Source organism: Moschus berezovskii, chromosome 10 (assembly GCF_049115385.1).
Source record: "Moschus berezovskii isolate FMDL1 chromosome 10, NW_MosBer_1.0, whole genome shotgun sequence".
Classification (NCBI taxonomy): domain Eukaryota; kingdom Metazoa; phylum Chordata; class Mammalia; order Artiodactyla; family Moschidae; genus Moschus; species Moschus berezovskii.
In genome coordinates, this window is record NC_142469.1 from 102,100,335 (window position 1) to 102,119,464 (window position 19,130).

General features: G+C 45.7%; 1 protein-coding gene across 5 annotated transcripts in view; it reads left to right on the plus strand.

The window, feature by feature from the left end:
- Nucleotides 1-19,130, plus strand: part of SYTL3 (synaptotagmin like 3) — a 100,034-nt gene that overhangs the window by 2,560 nt on the left and 78,344 nt on the right. For 4 of the 5 annotated variants that reach the window (XM_088840869.1, XM_055433085.2, XM_088840870.1 and 1 more), the window contains exons 2-3: nucleotides 15,376-15,982; nucleotides 17,929-18,147. In XM_088840869.1, the coding sequence (XP_088696995.1) occupies nucleotides 15,873-15,982; nucleotides 17,929-18,147 (329 nt within the window). In that variant the 5' untranslated portion in view covers nucleotides 15,376-15,872. Of the gene's footprint in view, nucleotides 1-3,525; nucleotides 3,634-15,375; nucleotides 15,983-17,928; nucleotides 18,148-19,130 lie in introns of those variants that run through there. The other variant, XM_088840868.1, reaches the window with a different exon arrangement.

Consider the following 19,130-nt stretch of genomic DNA (forward strand, 5'->3'; position numbering starts at 1 on the left):
CCACACCCTCAAAGTCACGCTGTCACTTCTTACTTCTCCAAAGCCCAGTAGCTAAAAACCACTTCCCATCCTCCTAGGAAGGGGTTGACCATGGGACCCTGAGACTTTGCAGAATTAAGTTACAGCACCCACATTCAGTTCATCTGCAACTCTTGCTTCTACGCTACAGAAGCTAAGTTCCATGCTGGCAGAAATCCAACTAATTCACTAATGGATCCCCTGCCCCTTCAATTGTACCTGGCCTGTGGTAAGCACGTAATTAAAATGTGTTAAAAGAATGATTCTCCCACACATTAGTTCTGCCTCCTACCCAGTTGCAGAGAACTGGGAGTAGAGGAAAATGCTCCACCTTCCTGGTTTGTGGGGAAGGGGAGAGGGAAGGGTGAAAGACACAAGGCTGCCTTGCCCCGGACACCTGACCTGACCAAGAGAACCAGCTGGCTGGGGATGGGCTTCTCTCACACCTGCTTTCTGCTTCTCCGACTCTGGCTTCCACCCACTTTTCCCAGTGTTTCAGCCTCAAGCTTCAGTCTACATGGGATGCTAAGCCTGCCATTTCTGTGTTTTGTCTTCCCCACATCTAGCTTCTCCTGAGATCCCAAGATCTCTTTTTAGGTGTCCTTCTTGGTCACTTGACCCCACCTGCCCAGTTCCAGCTCCTCAGCGGCACTACTCTCTTCAGCCAGGCGGGGGCCTTTTCCCTCTTCTGATTTTCTTCTGCTTCCATAGGGAGGCCCGGGAGGCCCACTATCTGAGTGTGTTAGAATTATATGCAAAGCAGGAGTGGACAGGTTCTGAGTGAGGTCTGAGACCTCGTTTCTAAATTGCTCCACAGCCTTTTAAGAATTACCTAATTCAAGTGAATGTCCTGAGTGGCTGCTGGGATACGGCACTGGTGATGCTTTTGAATCACACAGACAGTATGCTCAGTGTGCTCCGTCGTGTCTGGCTCTTTGCAACCTCATGGTCTGTAGCCCGCTGGGCTCCTCTGTCCACGGGATTCTCCAGGCAAGAATGCTGGAGTGGACTGCCATTCCCTACTGCATCTTAAGTTATGTTGTGACTGAAAGTCACCAGCGTGTGCGTAAGTCAACAGAAAATATGTGAACGTGAACTTTAAAAAGTGGACATGACTTCAGCGCATCTGCATTGGGTTCCAGCCTCCAGTTTTAACTGTCAAAGAATATTCGTTCAGTGATCGTAATACACGTCATAGTGACACTGAGTCTGCCCCAGACATGGACAAATTGGTCTGTTTATCTTCAGGACTGTGTGTTCACTTAGCCCACGCGCAGTGAGCACTCACTTTCTGGCAGTCTGTGGACTGCGGTGGAAGCTGCTGAGTTGACTAGGATATGGTCTCTATGGAAAATTTTGAAAATCTAATTTCTGTCAGTGTGAGGACTTGAATTCTCTAGGCTCAGTGATGTTTCAGTGCTTGCAAAAATGCAGTGCAAGTGTTGTGTTCTGCCCAATTGATGTACACTTTGTAGGGCTAAGGAATTTAAAATCACTGTGGCATCTGGCAGGTGACTAGCACCTCCGCTCTGCCAAGAATGAATGTCCATCAGAAGTCCTGGAGCATAAACACACTGACTCAGAATTGCTCATGAATTTCCCATATTCAGCCATATTTCAGAATAATGTTTAGTTTTTGTGCAGTCAGTGGATTGGATCTTGGGTTTGTTCTTCAGTTTGGGGCTTAGCCATAGGTTGGCAGGTGTTGTGTGCTTTCTTTCTTTCGAGTGGAGTCTGTTAAATACACTCTTTGGAAATAAGGATTGGTATTGTCAATGCCTTATTTAGCAAGTGTGGGCCTAATAATCCTAGCCATGTCACCTCACCAAGTGATATCCACAGCCACAATTGTGTCTCTTGGTGTTGTCTGGACTCTGCAGCCCTTTGCAGTCCAAATCTTATCCTGTGTATGTTCGAGGTTTTCCTTCCTTTCCCTGAGGTCAGGGGTGTGTTGCTGAGATGTACAGTGGAGTCATGCCAAGTCACTAATAATGATGATACGTATGAGGATGAAGACGGCAGTTGCAAAACACTCTAGTCTGAGGACTGTAATGTTATAATGGAGAAGAAAATAAACTTGGGCCTAACACACTTCTGAGGTGAGAATCCTGTGCTGAGAAATTGCGTGCTAATGAGAAGAGCTAAGAAATGCCTATATTTAGGTCTGCTGTCATCTGGGAAACATGGGCACATTGGGACTGAAATACCTCTGTACCAACGGCTAGTGGCTGTTGCTCTGAACCCCTTGGGTCTCTCTTCCTCCCAGTTCTGGCCCCCACCCCTCATCCCTAAGACCCAACAACTAAAGGATAACTCAGGGCGCAGTGGGCGGTTCTTCTGACTGGCTGATTTTCTTTCTTTCTTTTTTAGTGAAGTATTTGTTTATTTGCTACACCATGCAGCATGTGGGGTCTTAGTTCCCCACCCAGGGATCAAACCTATGCCCCCTGCCTTGGAAACACAGAGTTTTAACCGCGGGACAACCAGGGAAGTCCTTGACTGGCTGATCTTCATAGTGTATCAGTTCTGTGTATATAAAATGGTGCACACACTGCACCCGTCAGCACAGGCTAGGTTAGCTGCAAAAACAAATGACCCTAGACTCTTGGTGGGTGATGACAACGGAGGTGTATTTGTTGATCACATCCGTGACCACTGCAGCTTTTCTATGGTTCTGCCCCGTGTCTTCTCCATGCTGGGACCAGGTGGAGGGGCAGCCTGACTCCAGAGTCACTGAGGGGGCGGGAAGTCAGGGGGACGGTGGTCCGAGTGCCGGTTAGGAAGGTGCTGCTCGTAGGGGCACACATTTTGTCATTCAGAGCAAGCTCCAGAGATGCTGCTCAAAACTGTTTTCTCGATGGGGATGATTCACTTGGGAGGATTTACGCAGCTGTTCTTATGATCGGTGTCACATTCCATGTTATGCTGTGCATGTGCTTGGTCGCTCACTTGTGTCCGACTCTGCGAACCCATCAGCTATATCCCGTCAGGCTCCTCTATCTATGGGATTCTCCAGGCAAGAATATTGGAGTGGGTTGCCGTGCCCTCCTCCAGGGGATTTTCCCAACCCAGGGATCGAACCCACATCTCTTGTGTCTCCTGCATTGGCAGGCAGGTTCTTTACCACCAGCGCCACCTGGGAAGCCCCATATGTACGCTCTGCTTCCATGCGATTTACCCCCAAAAGTCCCGGCCAGTCTTGTTATAAGTCGACTCTTGAGTTAACAGCTGCTCTTTGAGATGTGATGACACCAGTCATTTACACTTGAGGTCGGTGAGAAATCTCTCACAAAGGTGGGAACATTTGACTAATTGAAGCCTCCAGTTTCCTTGGGGGTTTCCTTGCTTGAGTAAAACACTGTGGTAGCATAGTGTGGTCTTTCCTCCAGCTAAAAGCGTAAACTGTTGGCCTTCAAGAGCCCTTGGGTGTGGTTCCAGGTGGCTTTGTCCGCGGGGCCCTTGGTGACGTGGAGCTGGGAGCCACAGAGGCTCTCAGCGCCCGCCCAGCCCATCGGAAAGAAAGAGAAGTGCGTCAGTGGCTCTAACTCGAAGAAAGCTTGACTTCCTTCCCCAGAGAGAGCTCCCCCGGTCTCCTCTCTTGAAGCTGAGGCAAAGGTAGGCTGAGCATCCGAGTCCAGCCCTTCTGGTGGGTTGTTTTAAGGGTGGGATGGGTAGAGGTTACAGTTAATATAGCTCCTCTTACACTGATGACTTTGAAAAGGTGGGAAAGAACAGCAATGAGAAATTAGACAAAGGATGACTTGTCATTTTATTGAATAGTATACATTGTAAACATCGGCTAAGAATGATTTAAATGGAATGTAGGAATACTTTAGAGTTAGTTAAAAAACCAATCCACACCGAGAAACACTCTCCCAAAGCTGTGTGGTGTGAATTTTTTCAAAGGTGGTGATGAGCATCCTTTGGTTTCCTTTTTGGTTTGTACATTCTTATACATACAGTTTATTATTGTTTTGCTCTGAATTTACTCCCCAGATTCCTATTTTTTTCATCCCCATAATCTCTAGTCTGGAGGTGGACCATAAATATAATTTTAAATTTTAAAAAATTAAGTTAGCTGGAGTCTAATTTAAATGTCTTGCAATTCAGCTTCTTTAGCCCCGGAATAGAACTTCTTGACAAAAGGAGAGATTATGAGAAGAAATTACATGTTAGAGATTAAGTATCTTACTGTGCTAAGTCGCTTCAGTTGTGTTCGACTCTTGTGACCCCATGGACTATAGCCTGCCAGGCTCCTTTGTCCATGGGACTCTCCAGGCAAAAATAACTAGAGTGAGTTGCCATGCCCTCCTCCAGGGGATCGTCCCAACCCAGGGATTGAACCCACGTCTCCTGCATCGGCAGGCAGCTTCTTTACCACTAGTGCCACCTGGGAAGCCCAAGTATCTACTAAGAAGTTAGAATTGGTATGAAAAAGATTATTTAGCCAAGATTGGCTAGAGATTATTTAGCCAATCTTTAGTAGAAGATTCTAAATTCTTTTCTGTGTAAACAAAGAATAAAGCTTTGGAGTTAAACAGACCCAGATTAGAGTGTGAATTTAGGCAAATTACTTCACTGTTGCAAGCCTCGCTCTGTTCGCCAGTAAAATGGGTGTCTTGATGGCATAAGGCTGTAACAAGGACTGGGACTGCTCGTGCAAAGAGCGCGTCAAGCCTTCTGGTCCAGAGTAAGTGCTGGATAAATAGTAGGCGTTGGCACAACAAAATTATAGCAATGATTATGAGTAGTACCTAATGCAAAGAGCAAGATGATAATATCAGTTCTCGTTTCGTTATCCCTCCGCGAGAAAAGATCGAGTTTAAGTCTGAAATATCATGGGTTTCTATTGCGGTGTTTAGCTTTGATTCTGAAAAAGCACTTGGGTGTTTTTTTTTTTGGTGGCAAGATATCTATGTGAATGAGAAAGCCTAGACTCCACCGTGAGAGGTGGGGACCTTTCCAGAAGAGACTTCCAGCCCTCTCGTCTCCGTTTAGATGTCAAGCTTTCTATACTTAAGCCCACATATGCACAATGTCATATATTAAGGACAGAGTTTTGAGGGACCTGAAGCTTATATGACACCTGGAGACTTCTTTAAGGAAGCAGATACTAATACAAGGTCAAGTCCGGGGCCTGGGAGGTGAGGCCTGAAGCCCGAGGTCACTGGCTTCTGAGAGAATCCACTTCTGGTTCAGAGACCAGAAACACAAAGAGGCTCATCTCCATTCCCATGCCATTCCTGAGGGACACCCAGATGAATCTTCTTGCCTTTGCAAGAAGGAATCCTTCGAGCCTGTGAGCACCGCCCTGCCTTCACCTGCTTCCTTAGTGCGGACGAACCAGTGGTCCCTGCAGCTGTTGCGTACGTCTGTGAGGACACTCCACAAGCTAAAAAGAGAGATGACACTTTGAGGTGAATAGGCAGGATCTGTGGAGCCACTCAACTTTGCCCCTGCATTCTAGGTAGAAAGTACTGTGGCCATATTCAGAAAAAAAAAAACCCTGCAGCTTCTCAAGGAAACAGCTGTGGTAAAACATAGCAGCGGGGGGTGCTGGCTCTGGAGCGGGGCTGAGAGCAGGGGCTTGGCTGAGGCTCAGCCCTGGGCTCGACTTCTAGCTTGAATTAAAAGTCTGGCAGGAGATGACAGTGTTCACACGTGGGCACCTCGCCTGATCGCAGCCTCTCCCCTCCATCACGGGCGGGGGTGGGGGCGTGGGGGTGGGCGATGCGTCAGTTCCTTTGATCCGATGACCACTGCTCACAGATGACCATTAGATGGAAGAGCCTGCAGATAAAGAGCGTTTCCTTTCCTGTCCCCCTTTCTGCTACTCACCCCCGGGTTTCATAGTTCTTGTACTTTTCTTCCCCTGGTCAGCTCTGAAAAGCCGAAGTCAATCTTGACTGTTAGGCCGAGGGGAAAGAAAAAGCAAGTGTGTGGTTTCAGAATTCACACAATCAGGTGTTCCATTTCTCTGGCAAAGGCGGGGGTCCCGCACATTCCCCTCCAGAATGTCTTTCCCACACACTCCCCCGCCCACCAGCCACTTCTGTCTCCGCGTGGAGTGAATGACGCCTTCCTCTGAGCATTCTCTTCTGTAGATCCTCGTGTGTTTCTACTCACCCTGTCATGTCGCTACTACTCACCTGTCCACTTCCTGGCTGGAATGCGAGCTTTTCGATTGCAGAGAGGGGCTCCTGCTAATTTGACGTCCTCACTCCACGGCACCTGAGGGGCTCACAGAAGCCCAATGCAATCAATACTCCGATCACCACCACCTAACTGCATTCGTCTGGATGCAGAGTTCCACTGGGCCCGCGGCATGACTGGCTGCAGAGGAGATGGAAACGTGTGGATTGAAGCCCCGAGCTGGGTTTAGGAGGGGCCCCCACCTCTGCTGCGCGTCTCCCTGTCGATCCCAGGAAAGAGGCTTGAGCCCTGCTCTGGGGCCTTCCCGAAGGGGAGGACAGTGATCAGAGAGGACTGCTTCCATTTCCTGCTTGCTTTATTCCAGCCATTGCTCTCAGGCTGTACCAAGATGATTCCAGATCTGGGGTTTGATCCCAGATTGTCTGACACCCAAACTGATGCTGAGATGGGATGATCGGCTGTGCAGTGCTTCCCCAAGCAGCTCTGGGGGACTTTTTCCTTCAGAGTGGCGACACACTGTAGGTTTTATTTCTTTTTTAATTGTTAAGTAAAATTAGACTGGTTGGTATGGTGGGATGCTGTAGAACAAAGGCAGTCACCATTTCAAAATCACAAAAATGCAATCGAGAAAGGAGATTGGGGGCTAGACAGCTCCATGTGGGTGAAGACAGAACCTGATGCCAGTGTTTGCGACCAAAACACAGTTTCAGAATTCACTGGGTGTGTGAGAGAGTGACTATTATCACAGAAAAACCGGGTCTGGGAGATTGCATTATTCAAGCAACGAGATTGTGTATTTCTGCATGAGATCACTGAAACAAAATCCTTTTTCGCATGCTTCTCAGATGCTGAAATGACCTCAGATTTTCAGATGCTTTCCAGATTTCTAAAGCCTGGAGCTTTCTGAGATGCATGTTGCTCGCTCACCTATGATCCTTCCTTCGGACTTGAATTCGTGCTTCCTGCTTTGGCAAGCAAACCCGCGTGTCACAATAGTCGCTGGGTTTCTCAACTCCACCCAAACGTCAAGGACCTGTTTTCTGGGTGATGAGGAATCACTAAGAACCAATGTCACCACTAGAAGGACACTTGACTCAGAAAGAAGTCAGAGTCATGATAGAGAAATATACAGAGGAAACGGGGGCGTAATGAAGGAGCAGTTACCTGTGCTTGAAAATAAGGAGAAAGTTCCTGAATTAGTGATGAATCTGGACCTGGCAGATAAACAATGAATGATGAGGATGAGGAGGCTGTTAGGTGACGTCTCAGGAGACCCTGAAGAGCTCTACTCCTTTATGTCTCAGCACAGAAAGAATTCAGTGCGAGGCAAGTGATAGATGTGTGTGTGTGCTAAGTGCTTCAATCATGTCCGACTCTTTGCGGCCCCATGGACTGTAGCCCACCAGGCTCCTCTGCCCATGGGATTCTCCAGGCGAGAATACTGGAGTGGGTTGCCATGCCCTCCTCTAGGGGATCGTCCCGACCCAGGGATCGAACTCACATCTCTTAAGTCTCTTGCATTGGCAGGCAGGTTCTTTACCACTAGCGCCACCTGAGAACCCCAAAGTGATAGATAAGAAGTGATTTATTAGAACAGGATACTTACAAGGCTTACAAGCGAGTGGGCAAGGGGGTACCATGTCCTGAGTATATAGTGGCTTACATTTTTATAATCAAAGGAAAAGTAGGGAGGGGGAGAAAACCTTCTTTGAGTTTCTTGAGTAGATGTTGTGTTTCCATCATCAACTTCTCCTCCAGATTGAGCAGGGGTTTTTTCTTGTCCCTACAGGGTCAAGCTGGGTCCACAAATGATGCTTTTTTTATGTGTGCGGAGCATGTGTCCTACTGAGCTCACTGGGCAGGATGTGGGTCTCATGCCACCATTGTTTTCTTGTTTGGGGACATGCCTCGTGCATCTGTTGCACGATTTTGTTGCTAAGCGAGCCTGCTTGGTTTTGTGGTTAAGTAAACCTGCTTTCTTGAGTAACCATTAGCTTACTAATGGTTTTAGTAAGCGGGTGAGTCTCCCATAGTTTTTCTATTTTCAGCCCCCTAGTGGGATTAACTGTTTAATCACCTACTTTGTCCCGTTACTCTGTCCCTATCAATACTGTTACTACCACCACAGTTAGCATGTGTCAGTGGGTTGTTTATAATATGCTTGCTACTGTGATCTGAGTACTTTCTGTGTTGGGACTTCCCTGGTGATCAAGTGGTTTAGGCTCTGTGCTTGCAATGCAGGGGACACGGGTTCAATCCCTGGTCGAGGAACTAAGATCCCACATGCTGTATGGCACAGCCAAAAAAAAAAAAAGTGTGTCACATGCATAAATGCATTTAATGCTCACAGTGACTCTAAGAAGTAGATGCTATAATTCTATCCGGTTTGAAACTGAAAGTGTTAGTCACTCAGTCGTGTCCAACTCTTTGCAGTCCCATGGACTGTAACCTGCCAGGCTCCTCTGTCCATGGGATTCTCCAGGCAAGAATACTGGAGTGAGTTGCCATTTCTTGCTCCAGGGGATCTTCCCAACCCAAGGATCAAACCCAGATCTCCTGCATTGCAGGTAGACTCTTTTACTGTCTGAGCCACCTCCCTCTACTTTACAGCCAAAGAAATTAAATCCCAGGGGACTTGCTAACTTGCCCAGCATCTTCAAACCCCATTCCCCTCACTGCCTTCGAGTAAATTAGATCCTGGTAGGGACAGGGAAGAGCAGGAGCAAATGTATGGCAAGAGAAGAGTGCACAGGGTATCCAGGGAACCATCTCGAATGTGTTTGCTGCGGAAGCGTTGGGGCGTTCTATGGGTACTGAGAATGCAGAAGTCGGAGGAGGCCAGATCAAGGAGGGTGAGAAAGACCTTATTCATAGTTCATAGGCGGTGGGGACCTGGGCTCCTGTCCTGGGAGAGGAAGGGCGCATCCCTGCCTCGGTCGTGTTCAGTGGGCTGACCCTCACTCCAGAGACGTCCTGTCCTTTCCCAGACCAGCTCCGCTTCTCTGCCCAGGCTCAGCCGTGAACACCTTCCTGTCCTCTCCTGTCACCAGCCTCCCTCTGACTCACCGTAGTGCCATCACTGCTGTGCCCACTGGTCGCCCTCAGGTCAGTGAGCACAGCCAGACTTGGACCCACTTGTCCCTGTTAGCACTTTGGGTTACAAATGCCACGCTCACCCCTCACTCCATCAAGGAACATGCCAACTGATTTGCATAGATTTCATGGAATTCTTTTACCATCTCCATTTCGACTCATCCAAGAAATCAAAAGCCTACAAGAGAGAAGTATATTTGTTTTATCCCTGTTTTGAATAATATGAAAAATAAGCCAGTGTGGCTTCTAGTTTCCTGCTAGCATAGGTGACCAGAAATGGAATCCTTAAAGATGGACCTTAAGCTTGCTAGGCCACCAGGTGGATGGGATTCCCTCTGACTTTCTTGGTATTTACCATAGGCCCATGCGACTTGTTAATTAACTCTATCACCCTAGAAACCTCTATTGACTAGGAAGAGTTCACTACAAATAAATAAATAGACAAATAATTAAAAGAATAAGTAAATTGTCGTAAGTCTGGGGTCACCTTGTCTTGGATAAATAGACTATAGGCTAAGAAGGGTTTTAGTGAATTTGATCTTGAGTGATTTGGAACATGGATTAGAGAGTGAAATCTCTGATTTGGCTGTTGCTGTAAAACTTAGAGAAATTTAAATGCCAGCATAACGGGAATAAAGTATAGGAAGACAGCTCCAAATTTTGTTCAAGAGGACTGAAAAGATGCAGTTAAAATAATTTAAATAATTGCTATTGAAAGAGAAACACTGAGCTCTCAATTGTAACCTGGAAATCAGACCTGGAATTGCACAAGCAAATTCACGATCAAGGTAAAAGCCCAGCACAATTTAAAACAATAAAAACAACCAACCAGTTCTCTATTTTCCCCCATTCCATCCTCTAAAACACAATAATATGTCGAAAAAATGAACAGGAGAATGATACACACAGTTTAACTTGTAAGTAACCTGAGAAATCATTGGAGCTTCAATTTCAGTGGTTCTTAAACCCGAAGACCCAGTGCTCACTCTTCATAGGAAATATTTTGTAGCTCACCTGTTACTATCTGGAATTGGAATTCATGTAAAACATAATTTACCTTCCCCAATACCAACAACAGTAACTCAATATCATTACTGTGATGAAAGGAGAAGTAAAGGGACATTAAATTATAATAATATAATATGTAATCATATTTATTAGTTCAATTCAGTTGCTCAGTCGTGTCCAACTCTTTGCAGACCCCATGGACTGCAGCACGCCAGGCCTCCCTGTCCATCACCAACTCCCAGAGTTTGCTTAAACTCATGTCCATCGAGTTGGTGAGGCCATCCAACCATCTCATCCTCTGTTGTCCCCTTCTCCTCCTGCCTTCAATCTTTCCCAGCATCAGGGTCTTTTCCAATGAGTCAGTTCTTCACATCAGGTGGCTAAAGTGTTGGAGCTTCAGCTTCAGCATCAGTCCTTCCAGTGAATATTCAGGACTGATTTCCTTTAGGATGAACTGGTTGGATCTCCTTGAAGTCCAAGGGACTCTCAATATAAGCTACATTAAAAGACACAGTGAAGTTGTCAGATGTTCTCGTACCTAGAATTCACATCTACAAATGCAGATCCTTACCTGTATTGTAGCATTAGTGATTCAAATACTATTAATACAAGCCACGCGGCCCTATGTGATGCCACTTTCTGAAATGGTAAGCAATTCTTGTTAAATTTCTAAATGAAACCAGGTACAGTCTTCCCTCAGTTTACACAATAACTTCAATCTGGAAAACCCAGTATATTAAAACCCTGCAAAATATACTTTGTGTTTCTGTGAGTTAAATTCTTTTATCAGATAATTATATATTTTTCCTAGTTGAGTTATCTGGTAAGATAACCAATATTTTCTCAGGAATGAAAAGTACTTCTTTGTCACTATGACAACTAAATCTACCCCACAGATTTCTAGACGGAAGCATGGGACTGCCCCCACTGAAAACCCTAAATGAATCCCAATAAGATGAAACACCTGTGGCTCTAACGTGAGGGAGGTCTGAGCCACCAAGTCAGTTGGGACACTGGGAGGACACTGGAAACCAAAGAGAAAACATCCTCCTAGGTTTCTGTGATATTGAGTTTTCCAAATTTGCTGGCATATTGAGTGCAGCACTTAAACAGCATCATCTTTTAGGGTTTGAAATAGTTCAGCTGGAATTCCATCACCTCCAATAGCTTTGTTCATAGTAATGCTCCCTAAGGCCAATTTGACTTTGCACTCCAGGGTGTCTGGCTCTAGGTGAGACCACACCATCATGGGTCATTAAGATTTTTTTGTACAGTTCTTCTGTGTGTTCTTGCCACCTCTCCTTAATCTCTTCTGCTTCTGTTAGGTCCAAACCATTTCTGTCCTCGATTGTGCCCATCTTTGCATGGAAGCTTCTCTTGATCTTCCAGTTTTCTTGAAGAGATCTCTAGTCTTTCCCATTCTGTTGTTTTCCTCTATTTCTTTGCATTGTTCACTTAAGAAGGCTTTCTTATCTCTTCTTGTTATTCTCTGGAATTCTACATTCAGATGGGTATATCTTTCCCTTTCTCCTTTGCCTTTTTGCTTCTCTTCTTTTCTATTTGTAAGGCCTCTTCAGACAACCACTTTGCCTTCTTGCATTTCTTTTTCTTGGGGATGGTTTTGGTCACCACCTCCTATACAATGTTACAAATCTCTGTCCATAGTTCTTCAGGCACCCTGTCTACCACATCTTATCCCTTGAATCTATTAATCACATGAATGATCCTGGGGTATTCTCTATGCAGTCCTGATTGCATCAATTCAAAAAGTCACCCTGTATAGAGAGGATTTGGATACAGATCCTTCAAGTTAAGGAAAAAAGTGCATTTCAATCCAATAATAGAAGGATTTCCTCATTGTAGTTATCAACCATGTGCTTGAATGACTGAAGGTTTATGGAAGCCAGAGTCAAAATCTCTCAAAGTCAAGAATAAAAGCTCAGATAAACACTACACACCCATACCTCTAGTTTTCTATGCTTTATACTGCATCAACTGCGAACCCCAGAAAGCACCATAATTGGGTGTGTATTTGAAAGGCTTTCAGTGAATTACAATTTGGTTGTCTATCCTCGGAAAGCAAGGAGATCAAACCAGTCAATCTTAAAGGAAATCAACCCTGAATACTCTTTGGAAGGAGTAATGCTGAAGCTGAAGCTCCAGTACATTGGCCATCTGATTCGAACAGCTGACTCATTGGAAAAGACCCTGATGCTGGGAAAGATTGAAGGCAGTGAAGGGGACGACAGAGGATGAGATGGTTGGATGGCATCACCAATTCATTGGATATGAACTTGGCAAACTCCGGGAGATGGTGAAGGATAGGGAAGCCTGATGTGCTGCAATCATGGGGTCGCAAAGAGTCAGACGTGACTTGGCGACTGAACAATAACAGCAGCAAGCTCTATCCTTAGTTAATCTGAAATCAATATAATGATGATACATGAAGCACAGTTTTGCATCTTCTGCCAAAGCACTGCAGAACTTTTTGTTCCATGACCTAAAGACACCTTGAGAATCCCTTTGTTTTCTTTCGGTTTATCAGAACTATACACACCACTTTGATTTGGGGTTTCATTTTGTTCTGAGCCACCAGGGCAGCCTCAGTGCTCAAGTGCAGGACTGTTCCACTGCAGGTTCCTGGTAGAAATCGTCTGCTCCTTTTCACTCTGGCTGCTACTGTTTCTCTGACTTTAATTGTCCTCTGTGTGCTTTGATAGGTGGCCCTAGTGGTAAAGAATCCATTTGCCAGTGCAGGAGTTGCAAGAGACATGGGTTTGACCCCTGGGTTGGAAAGATCCTCTGGAGTAGGAAATTGCAACCCACTCCAGCATTCCTGCCTGGAGAATCCCATGGACAGAAGAGCCTGGTGAGCTCCAGTTCACGGGGCTGCAAAGAACCAGACATGACTGAAGCGACTGAGCATACATCGTATTGTTAGAAATGGGATAGGGTGTAACTTATCAGTCATTAAGTCCTGTACCGTAATCACTTCAACAGCGTCTGGGACTTGTTGAATGCTTGATCAATATTTAATTAAGGAATGGCTGATGGATGGATTCCGAAAACCAACTCAATCTGACTTTTCTGTAACTAACAGTGGATGGCCACTAGGGAGAGGAAGAGAGCCCACTGAACCCTGCAGAGGCCCCTGTGAGGCCACAGGCAAGGGTTTGGTAGAGAGTTGCTGCTTAAGTCGCTTCAGTCGTGTCCGACTCTGTGCGACCTCATAGACGGCAGCCCACCAGGCTCCCCCGTCCCTGGGATTCTCCAGGCAAGAACACTGGAGTGGGGTGCCATCGCCTTCTCCATGGTAGAGAGCAGGAGTGTTTTTAAATAACCAAACCCTGCGTGCCTGGACTGGGTAAACGCCTGGCAACCCGCAGGAGTGAACACTGACCGTTCCAGGAGTTCTCATTTCCAGTCTAGTGCTCACAGTCCCACCTCCCTGTGGCGCTGGAGGCCGGGGCCAAACACCTGAGCCCAAAGGTCAATGGAGAAAAAGCTCAGGGCATAGACGGTGTATTTTGAGCCAAGTGCAAAAATCTGCACTTAAAATACTTGGGAATCAGACAGACAGGACAGTATTTGATTCAGTAATGTGGTTGATGGGTCTTTGCAACTGCATGGACTAGAGCCCGCAAGGCTCCTCTGTCCATGGGATTTCCTAGGCAAGAATACTGGAGTGGGTTGCTCCAGTATGTCCTCCTCCATGGGACCTTCCTGACCCAGGGATCGAACCCGAATCTCCTACCTTGCTGGTGGATTCTTTACCACTGAGCCACCAGTGTAGCCCCACCCCACAACAGAGAAACTGACAAATAGAGGATCCTTAAGCCAAGGGGTCCTTAGCCTATAGGTCCATGAACTTGGATGTGAAAAAATTTATATCTTAATTTTCATTGACTTGTAACTAAAGTTTAGCATTTCGTCACAAACCACAGTAGAGTTAGCAAGACTTGTGGTCTCCACGTCGCTTGTTGCAGATAGCTCAATATAGCTTGCAATCATTGCTACTCTGAAATTACAGTCACTGTTAGATCACTGCTAGATTTCATACATCCCTGGCCACGTATATTATTATAATTTAAAATATTTCAGTATAATTGATTTCCTTTGTTATCATGTATTTTATTTTATGCATTTAAATACAGAAGCTTCACCAGATGACCAGAGATTAATAAAGAAAAGTTAAAAATCTCTGTTTAAAGAGAATGATCCCTTAGGGCTCTATTAACCTCTTTTTCACTGATTTGCTATGGATCATAAATTAATATAATGTGAATTTCTGTTGAGGATGAACAAAGGGAGTTTAGCTTCCACAGCATTGAAAGGACATCTTATTAGCAAGGAATTCATGTAAATTTGATAACAAAATGGCATTATAGAAAGTACACTAATTAGATCTTCATTTTCTGCTTTTCACTGACATGTTTTATCAATTCAATACCGTCTTGGTTGGGGGAAGAAACAGATCAAAGGTGCTGTGTGTCTAGCATCACTGATGGAAAAAGTAATTGGGAGGAGTGAGAACCTGCCAACAAGCATTAACCAGAACTAAGGCCCCGTGCAGAAGGTCATTGCTAAAAGCCACTGAAGACCGTGAATAACTGATAGGCTAAGGTTGTGGTGATATCCCTTCATAGATCCTTGAAGAAACATTTTTTTGAGTTTTGAAGTTAATTGTAAAAATTGCAGTTAACGGATGAAATTGTAGATAGCCTAAAGTATTTTCAGTTAGGATGATGTGCATTCAACATTGAAGGAGGAAATGGCAACCCACTCCAGTGTCTTCCCTGGGAAAGCCCATGGACAGAAGAGCCTGGTGGGCTATGGTCATTGGGGTTGCAAAAGAGTCAGACACAATTTAGCAACTAAACAGTAGCACACTAAATATAGACCTTCATGCCTCTAACCACTCAGGATACAGAATTCAGATCAGGAAAATTCAAGTGTCGAAGTTTGAGGCTTTTAGAAACATGAGAAGGCCAGTTTAATAAAATTTAAAATCTTACATTATCATCACGGCAAAAAACGCAAAGAAAGATCTGTCTGTAGAACATTTTGTCTTGAAAATGATGCTATTTTTTTGTCTTTTTACAGGTCCTGAGCTGTCTGGGCTTTTAACCATCAGTGCTGCCTGTAAACCCATGAAGGGGAAGGTTAATGTCTGTGTCACTGAATACTCTTCTTACTGCTGTTTGTAAATTCCCTCAGATTGGGGATCACTTGCTTATGCAGAAATTATCTGCGTAATTTATAACAATCTCTGGCAAAAACCTCAGAAAAAAGATATGCTTCTGACTTAGCCGGATGTCAGAGGCTGCGGCGGGACCTGGGGAGAGGGCTCTGCAGATGGCATGAAGCTCTGGGAGCGATGATCCCAACGGAGGGATAGTTTCTTGGACCTTTTTTCTCCTGAGAAGAGTGACACAGTTAAAAAGAGGAAAAAAGCTACGAGCCACACCGCTGCCAATGAAATAGGAGAGGGAGTGCTTTCGAAAGCACGCAGGGCTGTCGCTGGGCTCTGAGCGCATCCACGGGGCTGGGACGCGCGGCCACGGAGTAGAACGTCAACGTGAGTCTGAGAAGAGACGGGAATGGCCCACCAAGTCAGCCTCAGTTCCCTCCAGGAGTCGGAACGCGAAGTGATCCTCCAGGTTTTGTACCGGGACCGGGAGGTTCAAAACACGGAGGCGGAGAGGATACGGTAGGCGGTCGGACAGATGGTGGAATTCTTTGCCTTTTTGGCCTTTCCTGCTTGGAGGCCATCTCTCCTCGGCGTCTTGCTGCTTGCTTCGCTAGTGCCGTTTGCTCCACATTCAGCCTCTTGTCTGACAAGAGTCCGAAGCAAGGGCTGTGGGTGGAGGTGACCTTTGGTGTGTCACTAAGCTTCGGGATGGTCAGGGAAAGAATGCCCTTTTTTTCCCATGTAAAACAATGCCTTTGTGTGACAAGTTGGCTGTCTGTCTGCCTGTTCATTTGCCTACTTTGCAGGAATCGTTCAGGGAAAACCTTCAGACTTCCCATATACCCTTTCAAGGGAAAGACCTCCCGCTAAGTGTTTTCCTAAATTATTTTTGGTGGTTATTGAAGGTGCAAAGAAAGCAACTTAGAAACAGCAAATCTGCTGGCGTCCATTCCGAGCCTTCTCTTTGCTCACTTTTGCTTCTCAGCCAGCTCTGAGGAAACAGGGAGCATGAAGTCTGAACCTGCCCAGCCTGCTCCCAGACTCATTTGTCAACAGAGAACACCTTTACACTCTGTCTCTGAACGGCACGGGCTGTTTGCCATTAGTTTAACACTTAACAGAGCAGGGCTAGGCTATCAGCAGCATGTCTCTTATTAGCTGTCAAGATCCATCTTTAATATAACGACGCTTTATTTATTGATGTTTATGGAGAATGTGAGCTCTAGAAAATAAGTAAATGGGATAGGCTTTTGATCTCACTGTGTTTTTAATGGCAGAACTCTTTTTCAGAGTCTGCCAAGAAAAACAAACATATAAAACAAAACTTCGGACCACCCAATGTTTGAGGAAGGAGAGGAAATTTCTGGGTGAACTGGAAGGAACAATGTTCCTTTTCTACCCTCCTTTGTAATCCCAAAGCTGTCCAAGTGTACTTACACTTTCTTCCACTAAAAAAAAAGTACAATGAGCAAAATAGAGTTTTCTTTGGTGATGGAAGATCTTTCAGTGATTTAGAAGCATTGTTTTGGAAAGTCAACAAAGTAACGTGGATATTTTGTTCCAAGGGTACCAAAAATTGGCTGTAAGCTTATTTCTCGGGATTAGCTTCTCTATTCTAAAAGTGACAGAGACAGTCCATAAAAGAGTATTCTGGCTAATGGTATGTTTTATGGTCCAATGTAATATCCCTTTGCACTAAGAGGGGTCTTCCCTGGTGACCCAGATGGTAAAGAATCTGCCTGCCATGCGGGAGGCCTGGGTTCCATCGCTGGGACGGGAAGATCCCCTGGAGGAGGGCATGACAACCTACTCCAGTATTCTTGCCTGGAGAATTCCACGGACAAAGGAGCCTGGCGGGCTACAGTCCATGGGGTCGCACAGAGTCAACATGACTGAGCTACTGACACATTTGCAGTAGGGCTATCTTCCTGGGAGGAACAGGAACTAAAAGTAACCGACCACCCATACAAAAAATAGTAGCCAAACCATAGCATCAGTGAAATAACTTTATTGGGGTACTTATAACAACAGCAGGCGTGTATGCTGTATACTTACACATCATTCCCTGTCTTGAATATAAGAATTGATGCCGTTTTCCTGCATTTTCCCTCTTCTTTCACTATTTTTCTTTACCATTATAATGGCATTTGGGCACAAAGGGATGAACCTAGAACAAAATCAGCAGCTGACTCCTCCGTGCCAGGCGGAGTGTTTATGCTTTGCCATTTCATCCTCACAGCCACCCTGGGAGGTAAGGCTTTCACAGCTGAGAAAACCTCTGAGCCTCTGCTCGGAAAGATGGCATGAGATCCTGGTTCACACAGCTGCGTTAGAACCCAGGGGTGCTGGAATGCAAAAACCCCTTCTCTGTCTCCATACTGTTGAGGCCCTTGCCGCGGAGGAGTTTGGCTGGCTTCTGTCCTTCCACTCGGTTGTTTCTTATCACTCAACTCTCTGGGCCACAGGAAACTGAAGACGCGCTTGCAGCATCTCAGGTGGAAAGGCGCGAAGAGCGTGAGCCATGAGTACAAAGAGAAGTCCTGTGCCCGCTGCCAGCAGACCCTGGGGTTCCTGCTGAACCGGGGGGCCGTGTGTCAGGGTTGCAGCCACCGCGTGTGCAGCAAGTGCCGGGTGTTCCTGAGGAGGACCCGCGCCTGGAAGTGCACCGTGTGCTTCGAGGACAGGTGAGGATGGGCGGGGCCTGCTAGGATGGGCGTGACCGGGTGAGATGGGCGGGGCCGGCGAGGGTGGGCGGGGCGGTGGGGCAAGGATGGCTGGAAAGCTTCGGAGATGGTCCAGAACCAACCACCGATAAAGACAGCTGGCATTCTTCAAACTTAATCGGAAAATGTTCAGAGAATGCTTAATATGAAGCTGCCTTTCTAGACGTGGAAATTATTGTAACTCAAAAACACATTTTGCTATATGAAAAAAAGTTTTGTTTTTAATTTACAAAAGTTTGTATTGGCTGCTGTTGCTGCTAAGTCCCTTCAGTCGTGTCCGACTCTGTGCAACCCCGTAGACTGAAGCCCACCAGGCTCCTCCATCCCCGGGATTCTCCAGGCAAGGACACTAGAGTGTAATGGCTAAGGATCAGCTAACCTAGGAGTTAAGATTCCCTTCAATTTCTTAACTGGTTAGTTTTGTTAGTTTTCTTAGAGCTTAATTTATCTCTTTGAGGAAAAGTGGAGTGAATTGTAATATAAGGGATTTTAGAGCGTCCAGTGGAGCTTTATTAAGGCCTTTTTGAAGGAAGAAAGTTGACCTGTATTGATGCTCCACTAAAGAAGCAGTTATGGTTTCCATTAGTGACAGACTGAATCTACATTTATTCTAATCTTTTGATGTTGTGAGATTTTAAAATATTTTAAACACGGAATTGGTATTTTTGATATACCTTTCTTGAAAATGATAAAGAACATGCATGGCTTGAACTCATACTGTTCGAAGCAAGAATGGTCTGGTCATCACTTCCTGGAAAACTCAGGGAGTGTTTGTACTTGTTGTGGGGGAGTGTGCACAAGGATGTCACAGGACTCATGAGGAGCAGAAATGTTTGTCTCGTGTGACTCTAGGAGAATAATCTGAGACTGAGATTTGAAAACAACTTCTAAATGTTATTTAGGTGCATACGTGCCTGGGGAGATTGTGTGAGGTGATTACACAG